This window comes from Parus major, chromosome 1, assembly GCF_001522545.3.
Source record: "Parus major isolate Abel chromosome 1, Parus_major1.1, whole genome shotgun sequence".
Lineage (NCBI taxonomy): Eukaryota > Metazoa > Chordata > Aves > Passeriformes > Paridae > Parus > Parus major.
Genome location: NC_031768.1, coordinates 63,014,563 through 63,027,624, shown reverse-complemented (window position 1 = coordinate 63,027,624; position 13,062 = coordinate 63,014,563). Strand labels below are relative to the sequence as shown.

The 13,062-nt window shown below is 40.8% G+C and overlaps 2 protein-coding genes across 5 annotated transcripts in view; one reads left to right on the top strand and one right to left on the bottom strand.

The window, feature by feature from the left end:
* MRPS31 (mitochondrial ribosomal protein S31) overlaps positions 1-13,062 on the bottom strand; it is a 56,205-nt gene that overhangs the window by 23,376 nt on the left and 19,767 nt on the right. The window lies entirely within an intron of this gene.
* SLC25A15 (solute carrier family 25 member 15) lies at positions 105-12,853 on the top strand. Its single transcript, XM_015630853.3, has 7 exons — positions 105-564; positions 2,279-2,406; positions 5,211-5,469; positions 7,809-7,946; positions 8,298-8,467; positions 9,468-9,626; positions 10,508-12,853. The coding sequence occupies exons 2-7, from the start codon at positions 2,352-2,354 to the stop codon at positions 10,630-10,632; spliced, it is 906 nt and encodes a 301-aa protein (XP_015486339.1). The 5' UTR covers positions 105-564; positions 2,279-2,351; the 3' UTR covers positions 10,633-12,853.

Genomic DNA, 13,062 nt, shown 5'->3' with positions numbered 1-13,062 from the left:
GGCGATGCGCGGCCCCTCGGGAAGCGGCGGCTGCGGCCTCCCGGGAGAGGCGCCGGGCCGGGGTCGGGCGGGCTCTGCCACCGCGGGCCCCCGCCGAACGCAGGCCGGGGCTTCCTGCTCCAAACGGGCGGGTGTTGGCGGAACGGGAGTGCTGAGCCTTCCTCCCTAAGGAAGGCTGGAGCCGGCGGTGTGGCCCGGGAGCGGTGTGTGCCCTCCCACGTGTGAGTGCCCGCGGTGAGCCCCGCTGCTGCCCTGCCGCCGGGGTGCCGGCCCGCTGTGACCTTGGGGAGCCGAGCTACGGCCTGCCCACGCGGGCCATTGCAAGGAGCAGCGCTTCCTTCTGCGTGCATCTCACTCTTTGGAGAGTGCATCGGCAAGGAGAAACATCTGGGGCTGAAATAACATCTGCTTGCAGAGGACTCTGCAGGACCTGTTACACTTAGGCTTCTGTATTTCCAGGTTTGAGGTTTGGATTTGCTTTGGAAGTCACAGAGCAGTTGCTGCCTCGTTCTACCTACATGCAACTTTTAATAGAGTAGTGTTATTGCAAACGGGAAAAAAGAGGTACGTACTGATACTATACTAATTTCGTTTTGACTAACATAAATTGAAAGTGGGACTGTGCTAATATGGATCAGACAGCTAAACTTCCTTCTCTCTTAAAAGGTCCATATTTTTATAGGCATTTACTTTTTTCCTTCTGCTGCCAAGTTTTCTGTGGGTGATCTGGCATGTGCTCCCTTTGGGGACTGGCACGAGTCGATAAGCACTCAGCCTGATGAAAGCAGTGTACATTTTACTGAGCACAGACAGTTGTTGCTTTCTAGTAATTCCTTTCATTCAAAGTCTGTCTCAATGATTTGTTTCTTTCTCTCCTAAATGAGAAGCGAAACTCGGAGTGCAGTGTGAACACTAATGAGATATATAGGATAACAAAGCATAATTTGGCCTTGGAGCCTCCGTTTTGAAGTAACACCCAGCGTGCTGTGCTGCCAGTGACAAAACAGTTCAAATCTGAAGGCACAATTATGAAATTACATGTGTTAGTGTCATTTATTGCAAAAGCAACGTTTTATTTTGTATTAAACTCATTTAGATTTATGTAACAGATTCGATAGGTAAAGTCACTGAGTGACAGTATTTGGCCTACTGGTGTATTTTTTTAGTGTTAAGAATAATAAATCTGTTTAGAGACAGGCTTTCTTAAAGCCTTGGTTGTATTCAAGCATCTTATGTTTCTTATACAAAGGATGTGGTTTATACAATGTGTGTTTTTATGATTCTTTCAAGGTAGCCTACTGGGAATTATGTTTCCCATTCATATTATGCCAAAATATATTTTGGGAGGTAACAGGCTTCAAAAGAAGGATTACAGTAGGTAGAGCAGTGAAAATTGTTCTGTTTACTGATGTACTGTGCTTGAAGACAGGCTTAAAAGCCAGTGAGGCACTAATTCTGTGTATTTGTGTGGGTTTTAAGACTCATGCAGCTTTTTGACAGCACTGCCAGAGAAGCGTCTCGCTCAGCAGCCCGGTTCTGAAACAGTGGGAGCTCTTTGGCTGAGTTATTTTACTCCAGATAAATAAGCTTGTTTTAACTGCTTGCCCAGTGAAAGTATCTTGCTGCAAACTTGAGAACTGAATTCATTTGAATGTTTTATTTCAAAGTGTTACATTTGTATTTCTGCTTTTCAGCTGCCTTCCTGAGAGACGAGGTGTAATTCTTATTTATAATATTCTGGTGTGGGGGGGGACTTGCACTAGGAACATGACAGCCAGACACAATTCAAGATGTTCATGTTCATTCCCTTTCTACTCCTCTTCTGAAAGCCACCCAGTGTGCCTGTATCATCGTTGGCAGAGTTTTCTTAGTTGCTCTTCCCCATGAGCAGATTCTGTTTTGCTTTACAGGTGAGGAAATTAAATATTCCAGCATGAAATATTCCTGCCTTAGACACCTCAGGGAAGACTATGCCTCTATAATCAATATAAAAGTAACCTTCAGCACTGTTCCCTGGACATACTCTTTTGCTTTCATTTGAGAGATCCAGAGAGATAAGAAGCTGGAAAGCCCAAGTGAACTGAACCTAGGTAGTGATACTCCAGGAGACCTGCCCAATGCAACAAAATCAGTCAAAATACAAATATGCTAAGTCTCATTCCTGACCACAACCATTTTCTGTCTCTAAATGGAAGAGTGGATCTGAAAGCACACCTGTAATGCTTTCACCTGTCAACTTATTGTAAACTGTGTATGTTTCATCTTTCTCTTCCCTCAGGAAACAAGTATCTCCATACCTAGCAGGCAACAGGAGACTTTGCTCTGAAATAACTGATAAACAAGTGTGAAGCATGAGGATCAACTCTGCTGTTCAGGCTGCTATTGACCTCACAGCAGGTGCTGCAGGTAATGCTTTATTGCACAAAACTTCTGAGATACAGTTTTAATGCCTTTGACAAATATAAAAGCAGTTTCCAGTTGCTATAAAAAGTCTCACCTTCTGTGTTTTAAGGGTATGAGGAGAGGCAGTGACCTCAGCCAGTGTTGTAACTATATCCCTATTGCTCCTCCCTGCTGAAACCCCTGCCACACAGTGAGGATATAACACCTTACTCAGACTAGTCATTTTCTATAAGGAGGTTTAAGTTCTGCTTACATGAGTTTAAGAATCAGAGTATCAGCAGAGTTTTGCAAGGAAGTCGATGTGTGAGTGATTGAGGTGCTGCTTTTGTCACAGGAACCGTCCCTAACTGAAAGGGACAGGAGGCTATCTGAAAGGTTTCTGGCTCAGACAACATCCTGGTGTGGATCTCTAAAACCTCCAAAGCTCAGTAGGAGAACTGGTGATAAATTTGTGTAACTGACTTCCACTTCAGTCCAGTCTGTGCTGTAAAATTTTGCTGGACCAGTTGTGTGGGAATGGTTGCACTGTCTCACTGATATTGCCATGTTGGTAATGTCTGTGGCTCAGGGATGCAAATTTGAACACTGCCAGGGAAAAGGGGTCTTTTTGACTTATAAGCTAACAATGGTTATATGGAAAAGGTGGAAGATTTGTCTAATTCACTTTTGTAACTAGTTTAGACAATTTTAGTGATCTTTTTTTTTCCCCACACAATAAATTAGTCAGTCCTTTTATGACAATGTTAATGCTGTGAGTATGACAGTATTAATGGTGCTAAATGCATTCAGTGGTAGTTACTTGAAGTCATTTGTCAGAGTGGAGGTTAACAGTGCAGTGAGAAAGCAAGGGGTAACACCACAAGTCTGGTGTGGCAATCTCTGCACTCTTTAGAAAAAATAATTAAGTAAGCAAACAGCTCATTTCTCCAGAAAATGTACAACCTGGTTTTACCTTCCTCTCCAGATACAGTCTTGACTACCTCATAAGTAATGACATATTGAGGCAAGCAAATTCTGGACAAGAATAAGTCATTTGGCTGTCTGTGGTCACAGTCCTTTACCTAGGATCTAAGCAACCTCTAATCCCTTCTTTCATTCAGTAGAACTCTTTTCCCCACCACTGCCATGTTATTATTAGGACCACACTTGTCTGAATGTTGTAACAGATTTGACTTTTTTGGGTTTCTGGTTTAATTTTGTAGTTGGGTTGGGTTTTTTATGACTCTTTACTGCTGGCTGGAAGAATTTTTATTTTTTTAATATATTTCAGATAAATACTAGGACTCTTGGTCTTTATCTTGAGGCTTACAAAGTTCCAGTTGCAGTTTACTAGGTTTTTTGCACCAACTTCAATAAAAGGCTTTTTGGAACAGCCATTCTGTCAACTTCCAGTTTTTCAGCTTTACATTTCAAAGACCATTCCTGGTTTCTCTGGGTATCTTCCAACAGTCATTATTTTATTACAGGAACCTAGCATTTGACCTGTAGATTAATATCTACCTGACTTCCCTGCAAATAACATTGTCTGATCCTTTCCAGCTCTGCTTTTCATTTGAAGCTCACATGGGTGTTACTGGTCTGAGCCAGCTACTTTTCTCCTTGGTTATCCTTCCAGAGCAGGAAACCCTTTGTGCTTCCTTGCATGATTTGCTCTGAAGTTTTTAATGATCCATCTGGTTGAGAATGAGATTTTATGGCAGCTAGATCCCGAGTTTCTCTCAAGTACCTCTTTGCAGAGAAGCAAGAATAGTGTTATACAAATGTGTTCGCAAAGAGTAAAATGGATTGCAAATAACACTAACTAAACAAATGCTTACTCTTCTCCCCACTTAAAAGAAAAATAACTAATCTTAATTGGATGCACAAATTTGTTTCCATTTCAGTTACTTTGCTATCTGCATTTACAGATAAATTAAGGAATGTAACAAAACCATGAACCCTATATAAGGTACACCTATCATGTGCTTCCTGTCAGGTATTTGCTGATAGATTGCTATTGCTGTTTCTTACTGAAAAAGTGTAACATCAGCTCTTCCTGCAGACTACAGAACTGAGTTAGATCTTGCAGAAGAACACTGCACTGTGAGCAAAACGGTTACTGATGACATTGATGGAAATACTGTGCAAGTTTTCAGGGTATTGACCTTGCAGTTCAGTATGGAGAAGATAGCACATTGAGAAACTTTGCCCTTTTGCCCTTTTTCAGCTTACACTTGACACTTCCTTCCAGTCTGGAAAGAAACATGCTTAAGAGCTATCTGGAGTTTTGAAGTAAAGGGTTTGATTCTTTGGTTATCAATTTATTATGTATGATCAGTTTAGCAGTCTCAGCAGTCTTCCTCTTGTCCTGGAGATATCACTTGATTACTAATCTTTCAGGGTTGGGATTTTTTTGCTATTACTAGAATGTAAAATCAGAGATGTCTTCTGAACCACTGCATTAATGGGCAAAGGAAAATGTTATTTAACTCATTGACACAAGTGACTTGATTGCAGAACAATACCTCTATTTCAGTACAAGTTTATAAAAGGGAACAGATTCATTTAGAAGCTTGCTTTTCATGAGATAAAGAAATGTTTAATGAGAATCATGTTGTTACTGCTCCTTTGCCTGATTTTTTTTTTCTTAAGGTAACTAAATTCACCAGTGACAATTGATGCCATTGTGCTAAAATCAGTGCACTTGTCTTTTCCTACAGAGAATGAATTAATTTTTTCTGTGTGATTTTCCTTATACTGGCGCTTCAGCATAGGTGTTGCAGTTTGATAACCTGCAGCCACTCTGTTAACTTCCATTGCTTGCCTAGGTGGGACTGCCTGTGTGGCAACTGGCCAGCCCTTTGACACTGCAAAGGTGAAGATGCAGACGTTCCCCAACATGTACAAAGGACTTGTTGACTGTTTTGTCAAAACCTATAAGCAAGTGGGATTTCGAGGCTTCTACAAGGGAACCACACCAGCGCTTGTAGCCAACATTGCAGAGAACTCCGTTCTGTTCATGTGCTATGGATTTTGCCAACAAATTGTGAGAAGAATTGTTGGAGTAGACAGGAAAACAAAGCTCAGGTTAGTAATAAATATATAGTTTGTATTTTAAAATAAATAAGTATATAAAATTTCATGCAATTGCTCTTTGCCAATACTGTACTGTCAGGGTGCAAGTGAGGTCCCCGGCTCTCTTCTGATGGTGCACAGTGTAGTAAATTTTGGAATATAGGCCTTAGTGTGACAATATAGTGTCTAATATAACAGAGCCATCTACTAACCAGTCACTGCAGCTGGCTTGTGTAGATGATTACGGCTTAACTGGAGTACTCAAGACCTGGAATGTTTTTACTGATAGGATTGAGCATTTCAGCACCTGAAAGTTAGAATTCCCTTAATTTCTAGGTTCTGATTTTGCAGGGGAGGTAGTGGCTCTTATTACAAGGAGGCATACTAAGGGGGAAGGGCACTTTTCTAATACTGTCTTGCTTTTAAAAATGTCTTTATTTAAGGTTCAAAAGCTTGCTCACATTACAAAACCCTTACCTTTTCCTACCCATTGAAATGTAGGAGGTAGGCCTACTAGCAGTATGTTTCACTTCTTCACCGTCTTTTGTGATCATCCTGGAAGGCAGACCACAGATGTGCAGAGGTCCTAGGATCATCTCACATGACTGAGGCACCATGGTCATGCTGGATGTAGGGAAGGTAGTGTAGGAAACAGAAACTGTACACTGGTGCATTACTCTGTCTTTGGAGCTGGATACAGAATGGGAATGTGAGTATGCAGCAACAGCAAGCACCTTTGGTATCTGACAGTTCTTTCCTTGGTCAGGTAATGGTGGTTTTCAGATCCAAGATGGCTCTGTAATGCCCTGTTGATTCAAGGTCATATAGTGTGACTGCAGAGTTGCTCTACAACAAAGCACTAAAGAAGTTTACTTGAAAGATTGTCCCTTGGTGTTGTTTCCTTATTCTCTTCATCTAGATCATTGTGTATATGATATATATAACTTATATATATCTTATACCATATATATATACACCTTACATATATCTTATGAGGTACATATAAGAGAGAATTGTATTGACATAGTCTTCAGCAGGGCCCTGATGAGAACATGTGGTCTGTCCAGGACACCCCCACCCATTTTTACTATAGTGTTACACTTTCAAAAAAGGACAAACTATAAAACATTTTTCAGTTAAAGGAATACATGTCACTGATGCATAGGTCACAAAGAAAAGAAGAGAGGAATGCTAAATTCTGTTTATCTTTTAATATATGCTTAGTTCAACCAACAGATTTAATTTCATGCTGAAGTCTAATGTGAGACAAAATGGGAAGAGAAGTGCTAAATTCCAGTCACTGCTCTGCAGGCAGTTACTGATTTCTTCCACTTTGAAAGTTGTTATTACTGCCATATCTGAATGTCACAAGCTTCATGTCAACAACTTGAGTTTTGTGATGCTTCAAGGTGAAAAGCTGTAGCTTTAATCTCTGATACTATAGATGTATCAAACTGCTGGGCACAAGGCAAGCATCTCACTTGGATGGAAAGAATTTCTGTGCTGCAGTGAGATCAGTCTCAGCTGTGCTGACTCCCCAGGTTCTGAAAGAGAAGCTCCACTTCTGTGCTATTGTGCAGCTCCTGTCCAAAACACTAGTGTCTGTGGGAGCTTGTTCAAAATGCATCATAAAGCAGTGTTGCCCTGGAGTAACAGCCTTTTGAGTCCTGGCAGTTTAGCAACCCAGAATCTGTGGTACGTGTAAAATCACCACAAAATAAGCCTCAGTTTTGGAACACTGAGTCCCTACAGATGACAGTGCTGTCTTACTTGTGGTGTGGTTTATGTTTGTGCTGTCTCTGATTCACATGGTTGCATTCATAGCAGCACACCCATACAAAGATTACAGTGATCCATTGTGCCTGCTTTCAGTTTTCTAGCATCTTCCTCTGAAAGCCTTTATTAATACTGGTAAAGTGAATTTGACATCTATCTATATGAAGTGATTATTGGTCTTATTCTCTTTTGAGAAAGTAATTAGTAACTAAAAGTTGTCCAGTAAAACAAGTCTATGGAAATCTTTATAAATGCTATAAAATCTTCTCTTCCTGGCTTTTATTCTGCTGCAATCACTGAAGTATAGCAAAAAGGGTAGAGGTTGCAGTATATCTCTTTGGTGTCAAAAGGGTGTCTTTCAGTTGTGTAAGAAAATGGGAATAGGTTTTTCCTGCCTCTGGTTCAAGTAACTGTCCTTTGCCCTTGAGAATCTTTCCACCAAGACTTTCTTTCCACCAAGTCAGTTTTTCTTGATGCTATTTAGGGTACAACTCCAGGAAGCTGATTGCTGGTGTGTTGGTTCTACTGCACTAAATTTCAGTGCCCAAATACCTTCTGCAGTTTCTTTCTTGCAGTGATCTACAGAATGCTGCTGCAGGCTCCTTTGCCTCTGCCTTTGCCACCCTTGTTCTCTGTCCCACAGAGCTGGTGAAGTGCCGGCTGCAGGCTATGCATGAAATGCAGTTGTCAGGAAAGATAATCCAGGGACACAAGTAAGTATACACCCTGCTTAATATCTCTGAAACCCTTTCTTATGTATTATTTCTTCAAATCCTGTGTTGGCTCAGTGTCACATTTGTAGTGCACTGCTAACCAGAGGAGAGTTGGGGGTGGGAGGGTCACAGCCTGCAGCCCTTCTGGGTGATAGTAAAGCTGGATGCCAGTGAACGGCTCCTTCAGGTTCCTTCAGATCTTGCTCCTCAGAGCAGGATTTTCCTCTAAGTCTTACATGAATCCAATTATTTGCCCAATAGGTCTCACCATTAACTGTTGCTGCAGTTGTCTATTGTTCTATAACCTCTTATTATCTGGCTAGTATCACTGACTGGATCAACCTCTCTCAGTACAGTTTGGTCAGTAGTGAAAGGTGTTATCCAAAAGGATGGTCCCCTTGGATTTTATCGTGGCCTGTCCAGCACTTTGCTGCGGGAAGTCCCAGGCTACTTCTTCTTCTTTGGAGGGTATGAACTGAGCCGGACATTCTTTGCCTCTGGGAGACCAAAAGATGAATTAGGTATGGTACCTTTTTAGAGGTGGGTTTTAGCATGCTGTCATGAGGGACATAAAGGAGAGTGTATCTTCCCTGAAGATATACTAATGATGTTGTAAAATATATGCAAAATGAAGGAAATGAGGCATACTAAATATGGAGGGCTGTATTTTGTGTATCCATAGTAATAAATTATTGAAGTGACCATTTTCCAATGAAGCAGGATGCATCATAGAGAATTAATACAATGAGCTAACACTACAAAACTGCAGAAATATCTGATCCCACAGTGTAACACAAGACATTTCAGCTGGCATTCAGAGTGATTTTGAAGTATTTAGCTGCAGTCCCTTGAACGGTGTGTTCAAGTATATGCTGAACTGTATGCTGACCATTAGATATAGTTACACTGATAGTAAGAGAACACTGAGATTGAAAATTAGAAATGAAAAAAAAACAGTCATACAAGAATAAAGATTGCCTCTTTCCTGGTAAAAGACTGAACCAGTAATACTTTGTCTTGCGTGGAGTCAGAATTTCAGCTGCATGCATTTTGGACTTGTAACAAAACACTTAAAAACATCTGATCTGAAACACAAAATTGGGGTACATCATGAAAGAAATGACCGATCACAAAATAACTCCACTGTACCAAATAAATCCCTGTATATGTGATTAGTAGCACTATATGATGTTACTCTAAGCCATTTCACAATTAACCTTGGAAGGTTATTTACAAGTGTTAAAAAAGTGAATTTAGTTAATAAAGTCAAAGTTGAACTTTAAGTTACAGTTTTTTAGCATGGCCAATAATCTAAGAGGTGCTCTTTATAATCTTTGAGTTTCTAGTTAAGACTTGCAATTTACCAGTGGCTGAAATTAACTTAAAGGCTATTGAGAGAACAGAAACTGCTCTTTTGTCATAAGCAGGTTCCTCTGTTCCCTTTGAATCCTGTAGATGAAATAATGTTATATTTGTGTTGGGGAAAGTGTGGTGTATAAAAGCATATTTCTTAACTTTTAGGTCCCATTCCTTTGTTACTGAGCGGAGGTTTCGGAGGCAGCTGTCTGTGGATTGCTGTGTATCCTGTGGACTGTGTCAAATCTAGAATTCAGGTTCTTTCAATGGCTGGAAAACAGGCAGGCTTTATGGGAACATTTTTAACTGTTGTGAGAACAGAAGGTGAGTATGCAAGCAGATCAACTGAATCTATAAGGCTGCAAACTGAAATCTATACCCTCCAATACCCAAAATGACTTAAGAGACCTAGTCCAGTGATAATGTGTTAGAGACAGACAATAACTGTTTCTAGCAAACAAATATCTACTTCATGTAGTGTGGAAAGCTTAGAATCTAGAAACTGAGACCTACTTCATCTTCCCTGCCTCTTGGTTCAGGAGATGATTCACTTAAACCTAACAGAAAACTACTATGCATTAAAAGCAGATAAAGAAATGAGCTCTATTACCTGTGACCAAATCTATACATGAAAACTAAAGGAACTAGGTAAGTTCCATGCAGAAGTTTTCTTCACCTCTAAGAGTTAATATGTGACTGAGGATTGATTTATCAAACAGCCCTATCCAGCCTGGCAACTTGAGGCATCTACTTCAGCATTTCCTCTCTGGAAAAGGCCTTTGTCAGGTGCTTTGGAAGAGGGTCTGAGAATATACATGGCAGCAGATATGAATTCTGGCCCCATTGCTAGATAAGACTCCCAAGAAGAGTCTGACTTGGGATACAGTTCTAACATAGTCCTGCTGCCCCCTTGCCAGCTGTTGTACAGCCATTGTCAAGTTATCTCAGCTGACCAAGACCTAGTCATACCTGAAATAAGCATCTAGTATAAGCCCTTACATGGCTAAACTCCTGTTACAACATTAAATACTCCCATATCAATATCCAGTACCACTACAATCAGTAGCTACACTAGTGAGTTCAGCTCTCTGTGTTCATGCTTCTCTAAGCAGAAGCATTGCTTAGTATCCTACAAAGGTAAGAGCACAGTAGTTGATGCACAGTCACTTTAATAAATTGATAACTGGCTCTGGTTTTATTTCCAGGTGTGCTTGCCTTGTATTCTGGACTGACACCAACTATGATTCGTGCATTTGTGGCCAACGGGGCACTGTTCCTTGCCTACGAGTACAGCCGGAAACTTATGATGAAACAAATAGATTCTTACTGATACCATCTAGCAGACCAAGAACAAGAGATTGTTTAAGGGTCTTTTAAATAAATGATGAAAAACACATAGATCACATGATGGTCTGAGCAGAACCAAATCAGTGACCTAATTTTAGGAGCTCAACTCCACTTTAAGATTTGTAATCTTTTAATATCAGGTGAGTTTATGGAGGTGTGTACATGTTGCTTGAATTGCACAAGCAGAACTATTTCCCTCTTACAGATTCTGCACTAGGTACACTGCATGTCATAAATGTCTTTCCTGACCTGTAATGGTGCTAAAAATATTTACATTGACCTGTGGGGTTTAATGTAATATGCAAAAGTAGGTTGTGATTTGTCTACAACAAAGCACTGGTTTTAAAACTGCAGCAGTTGTGACCTTTTGCAGTTGTTGTTATCTGACTCAAAATAACGTCAGTTCTTGTCTAATCTTAATCTGAGTATAGATGACTTGGACATACCCCTCACCTAGGGAGACCTTTCCTTCTCCAGCTACAGCCCCTGTCCTGCTCCATCTCACTTCTGCCCTGTGACTTGATAAGTTAATGGCAAAGGCGTCTGACTTGCATACTGCCCTAGTGAATGGGTTTATAAAAGTAGGAAACATTCGCCCTCTACCGCATATGAGACTTACAGCCCAAGATAGGCCTGCAGTTTTGATAAAAGCAGTACAGTAACAACATTAAGAAGGCTGTATTGCATTGTATTGTTTTCTAAATCCTTTCAAGAAGTGCTGGAGTATGCTAACAGTACTTAATAACAATGCTTAACAATAGGGACAGTGCTGGAAATAGCTGCTGCCTCTGAGCACAGAATTGTAACTTTGTGCAGGCTCCCATTTAGGTCACCTTGGCATGAATGAGGCCACGTGCTGGAAGGACAGGAAGCTGAAGAGGAACAGACAGCCAGAACTGACACCATGGTCTCTGATATAGCAGTCTTACTGGGGCAGGAGTCTTGGCCTTGCTGTGCCTCTTCAGCTGAGTGGAAAAACTGGTTTGACTGGATAGCTTGTATCACCTTCAGGCCTGGAGGGCATGGCCTCCTTGGTCATGGTACTTGATTAAACTTGCAGTTAGTCAGTATTACCCAAAATGATGCAGCGACACCTCTTTCCAGATGCCACTTTTGTTCTTCAAGAAGACTGCTCTTTGTACGAGCATGCTCTGCTTTGTGACAAGCAGCTACTGCCTTATCTTGGAATAAGCCAAGCAGGTCTTAAGAGCAGCACAAACTTCTCCTGGAGCTGTACAGAGATGCTTCCTGGATGCTCTAAGTGCAGCCCACCCGTGTGAGGAGAGTGGGGGGCACAGAGACCTTTAACTTGCTGAGATCATCACAGCTACATGGAAAGTAGCAGCTTGTCGCAGAAACCACATTTGCCAGTGACAGACAACAGTCAGAGCAGGAAGAACCTAGTTTTATATGTTACAGCTTCCCTTTCAGATCCCAGAAATAGGAACAAGCTTTAAGCATAGATGAAATCACCCCAATACCTGCTGCTTCTTGCAGTGGAGCCAGGGTGCATTTAAACTGGCTCATTCCTTGCATTGTTGCAGCCTCTTTGATGGAAGGTGGTTGCTGCAGTTCCACAAAATCTCATTCCAGCCTCCAAGTGCAAAAAGAACAATTCACCTCCCTTTCATATACCATGAGAAAATGCAGTTAAAGCAGGTCATGGCTGAAGAATCTTCAGTGTCTGTTGCACTGAATATACTTTGACTGACTGGTACACTGGGGCAGCACTACTCTGCATTGCCAGTATTTTAAAAGAAATTTATACCAAATGTTCAAATGATTCAGGTAGGAAGATGAAGCTTTAAGAGTTTGTTAGCCCTTCCCTTCTTTTCAAAATTGTCTAGCTAAGAGAAATAGTATATTTGTACATGGTTCCAGTAGTTATGAAAAGGTGAGGACAGACTCCACCTCAGTGGAATATTTCAATCTATTTCTTAGATTTGTCTTTGCTTTCATTTTTTAAAGCTCATGTTGCAGTTTTTAATACAAAAATTGAAGCTTCAAGAGAAGCAGGGTATTTAAAACAACCTACAGCAAGAAGCTGGTGGCATTTTTGAGAGTTTACCTTCTGAAGTGGATGTAAGCAGTAGTTTTTCCATTCAGAGCTGCTTAAGCTGTACACGTGTATCAGTTGTTCAGCTAAAAACTTCATGATGTTGGTATAGAAATTCACAGAAATAAAGTTAAATTTGATTAACTGACTACTTGATGATTGTTTATGCCATTTAACAAGCTCATCTAGCTGAGAAACAAAAAGGTTGAATTCAGCATCACCACCTCTCTGGAATTAAAGAAAGACTTTATTTAATCAATGAACATATAAAGCCCTCAAAACTAAGGAGAAGGGGGCCAACTAGAGTAAGGTGCTATGAAGCAACTGCTGATTTTACATCTATGGAAAATGAAACCT

What these genes read in the sequence shown, in the direction of transcription:
- SLC25A15 (XM_015630853.3), top strand. Translation starts at nt 2,352, where the DNA reads ATGAGGATCAACTCTGCTGTTCAGGCTGCTATTGACCTCACAGCAGGT. An exon ending in GACAGGAAAACAAAGCTCAG is followed by an intron (nt 5,470 to 7,808) that starts GTTAGTAATAAA and finishes TCTTTCTTGCAG; the next exon opens with TGATCTACAGAATGCTGCTG. An exon ending in GAGACCAAAAGATGAATTAG is followed by an intron (nt 8,468 to 9,467) that starts GTATGGTACCTT and finishes CTTAACTTTTAG; the next exon opens with GTCCCATTCCTTTGTTACTG.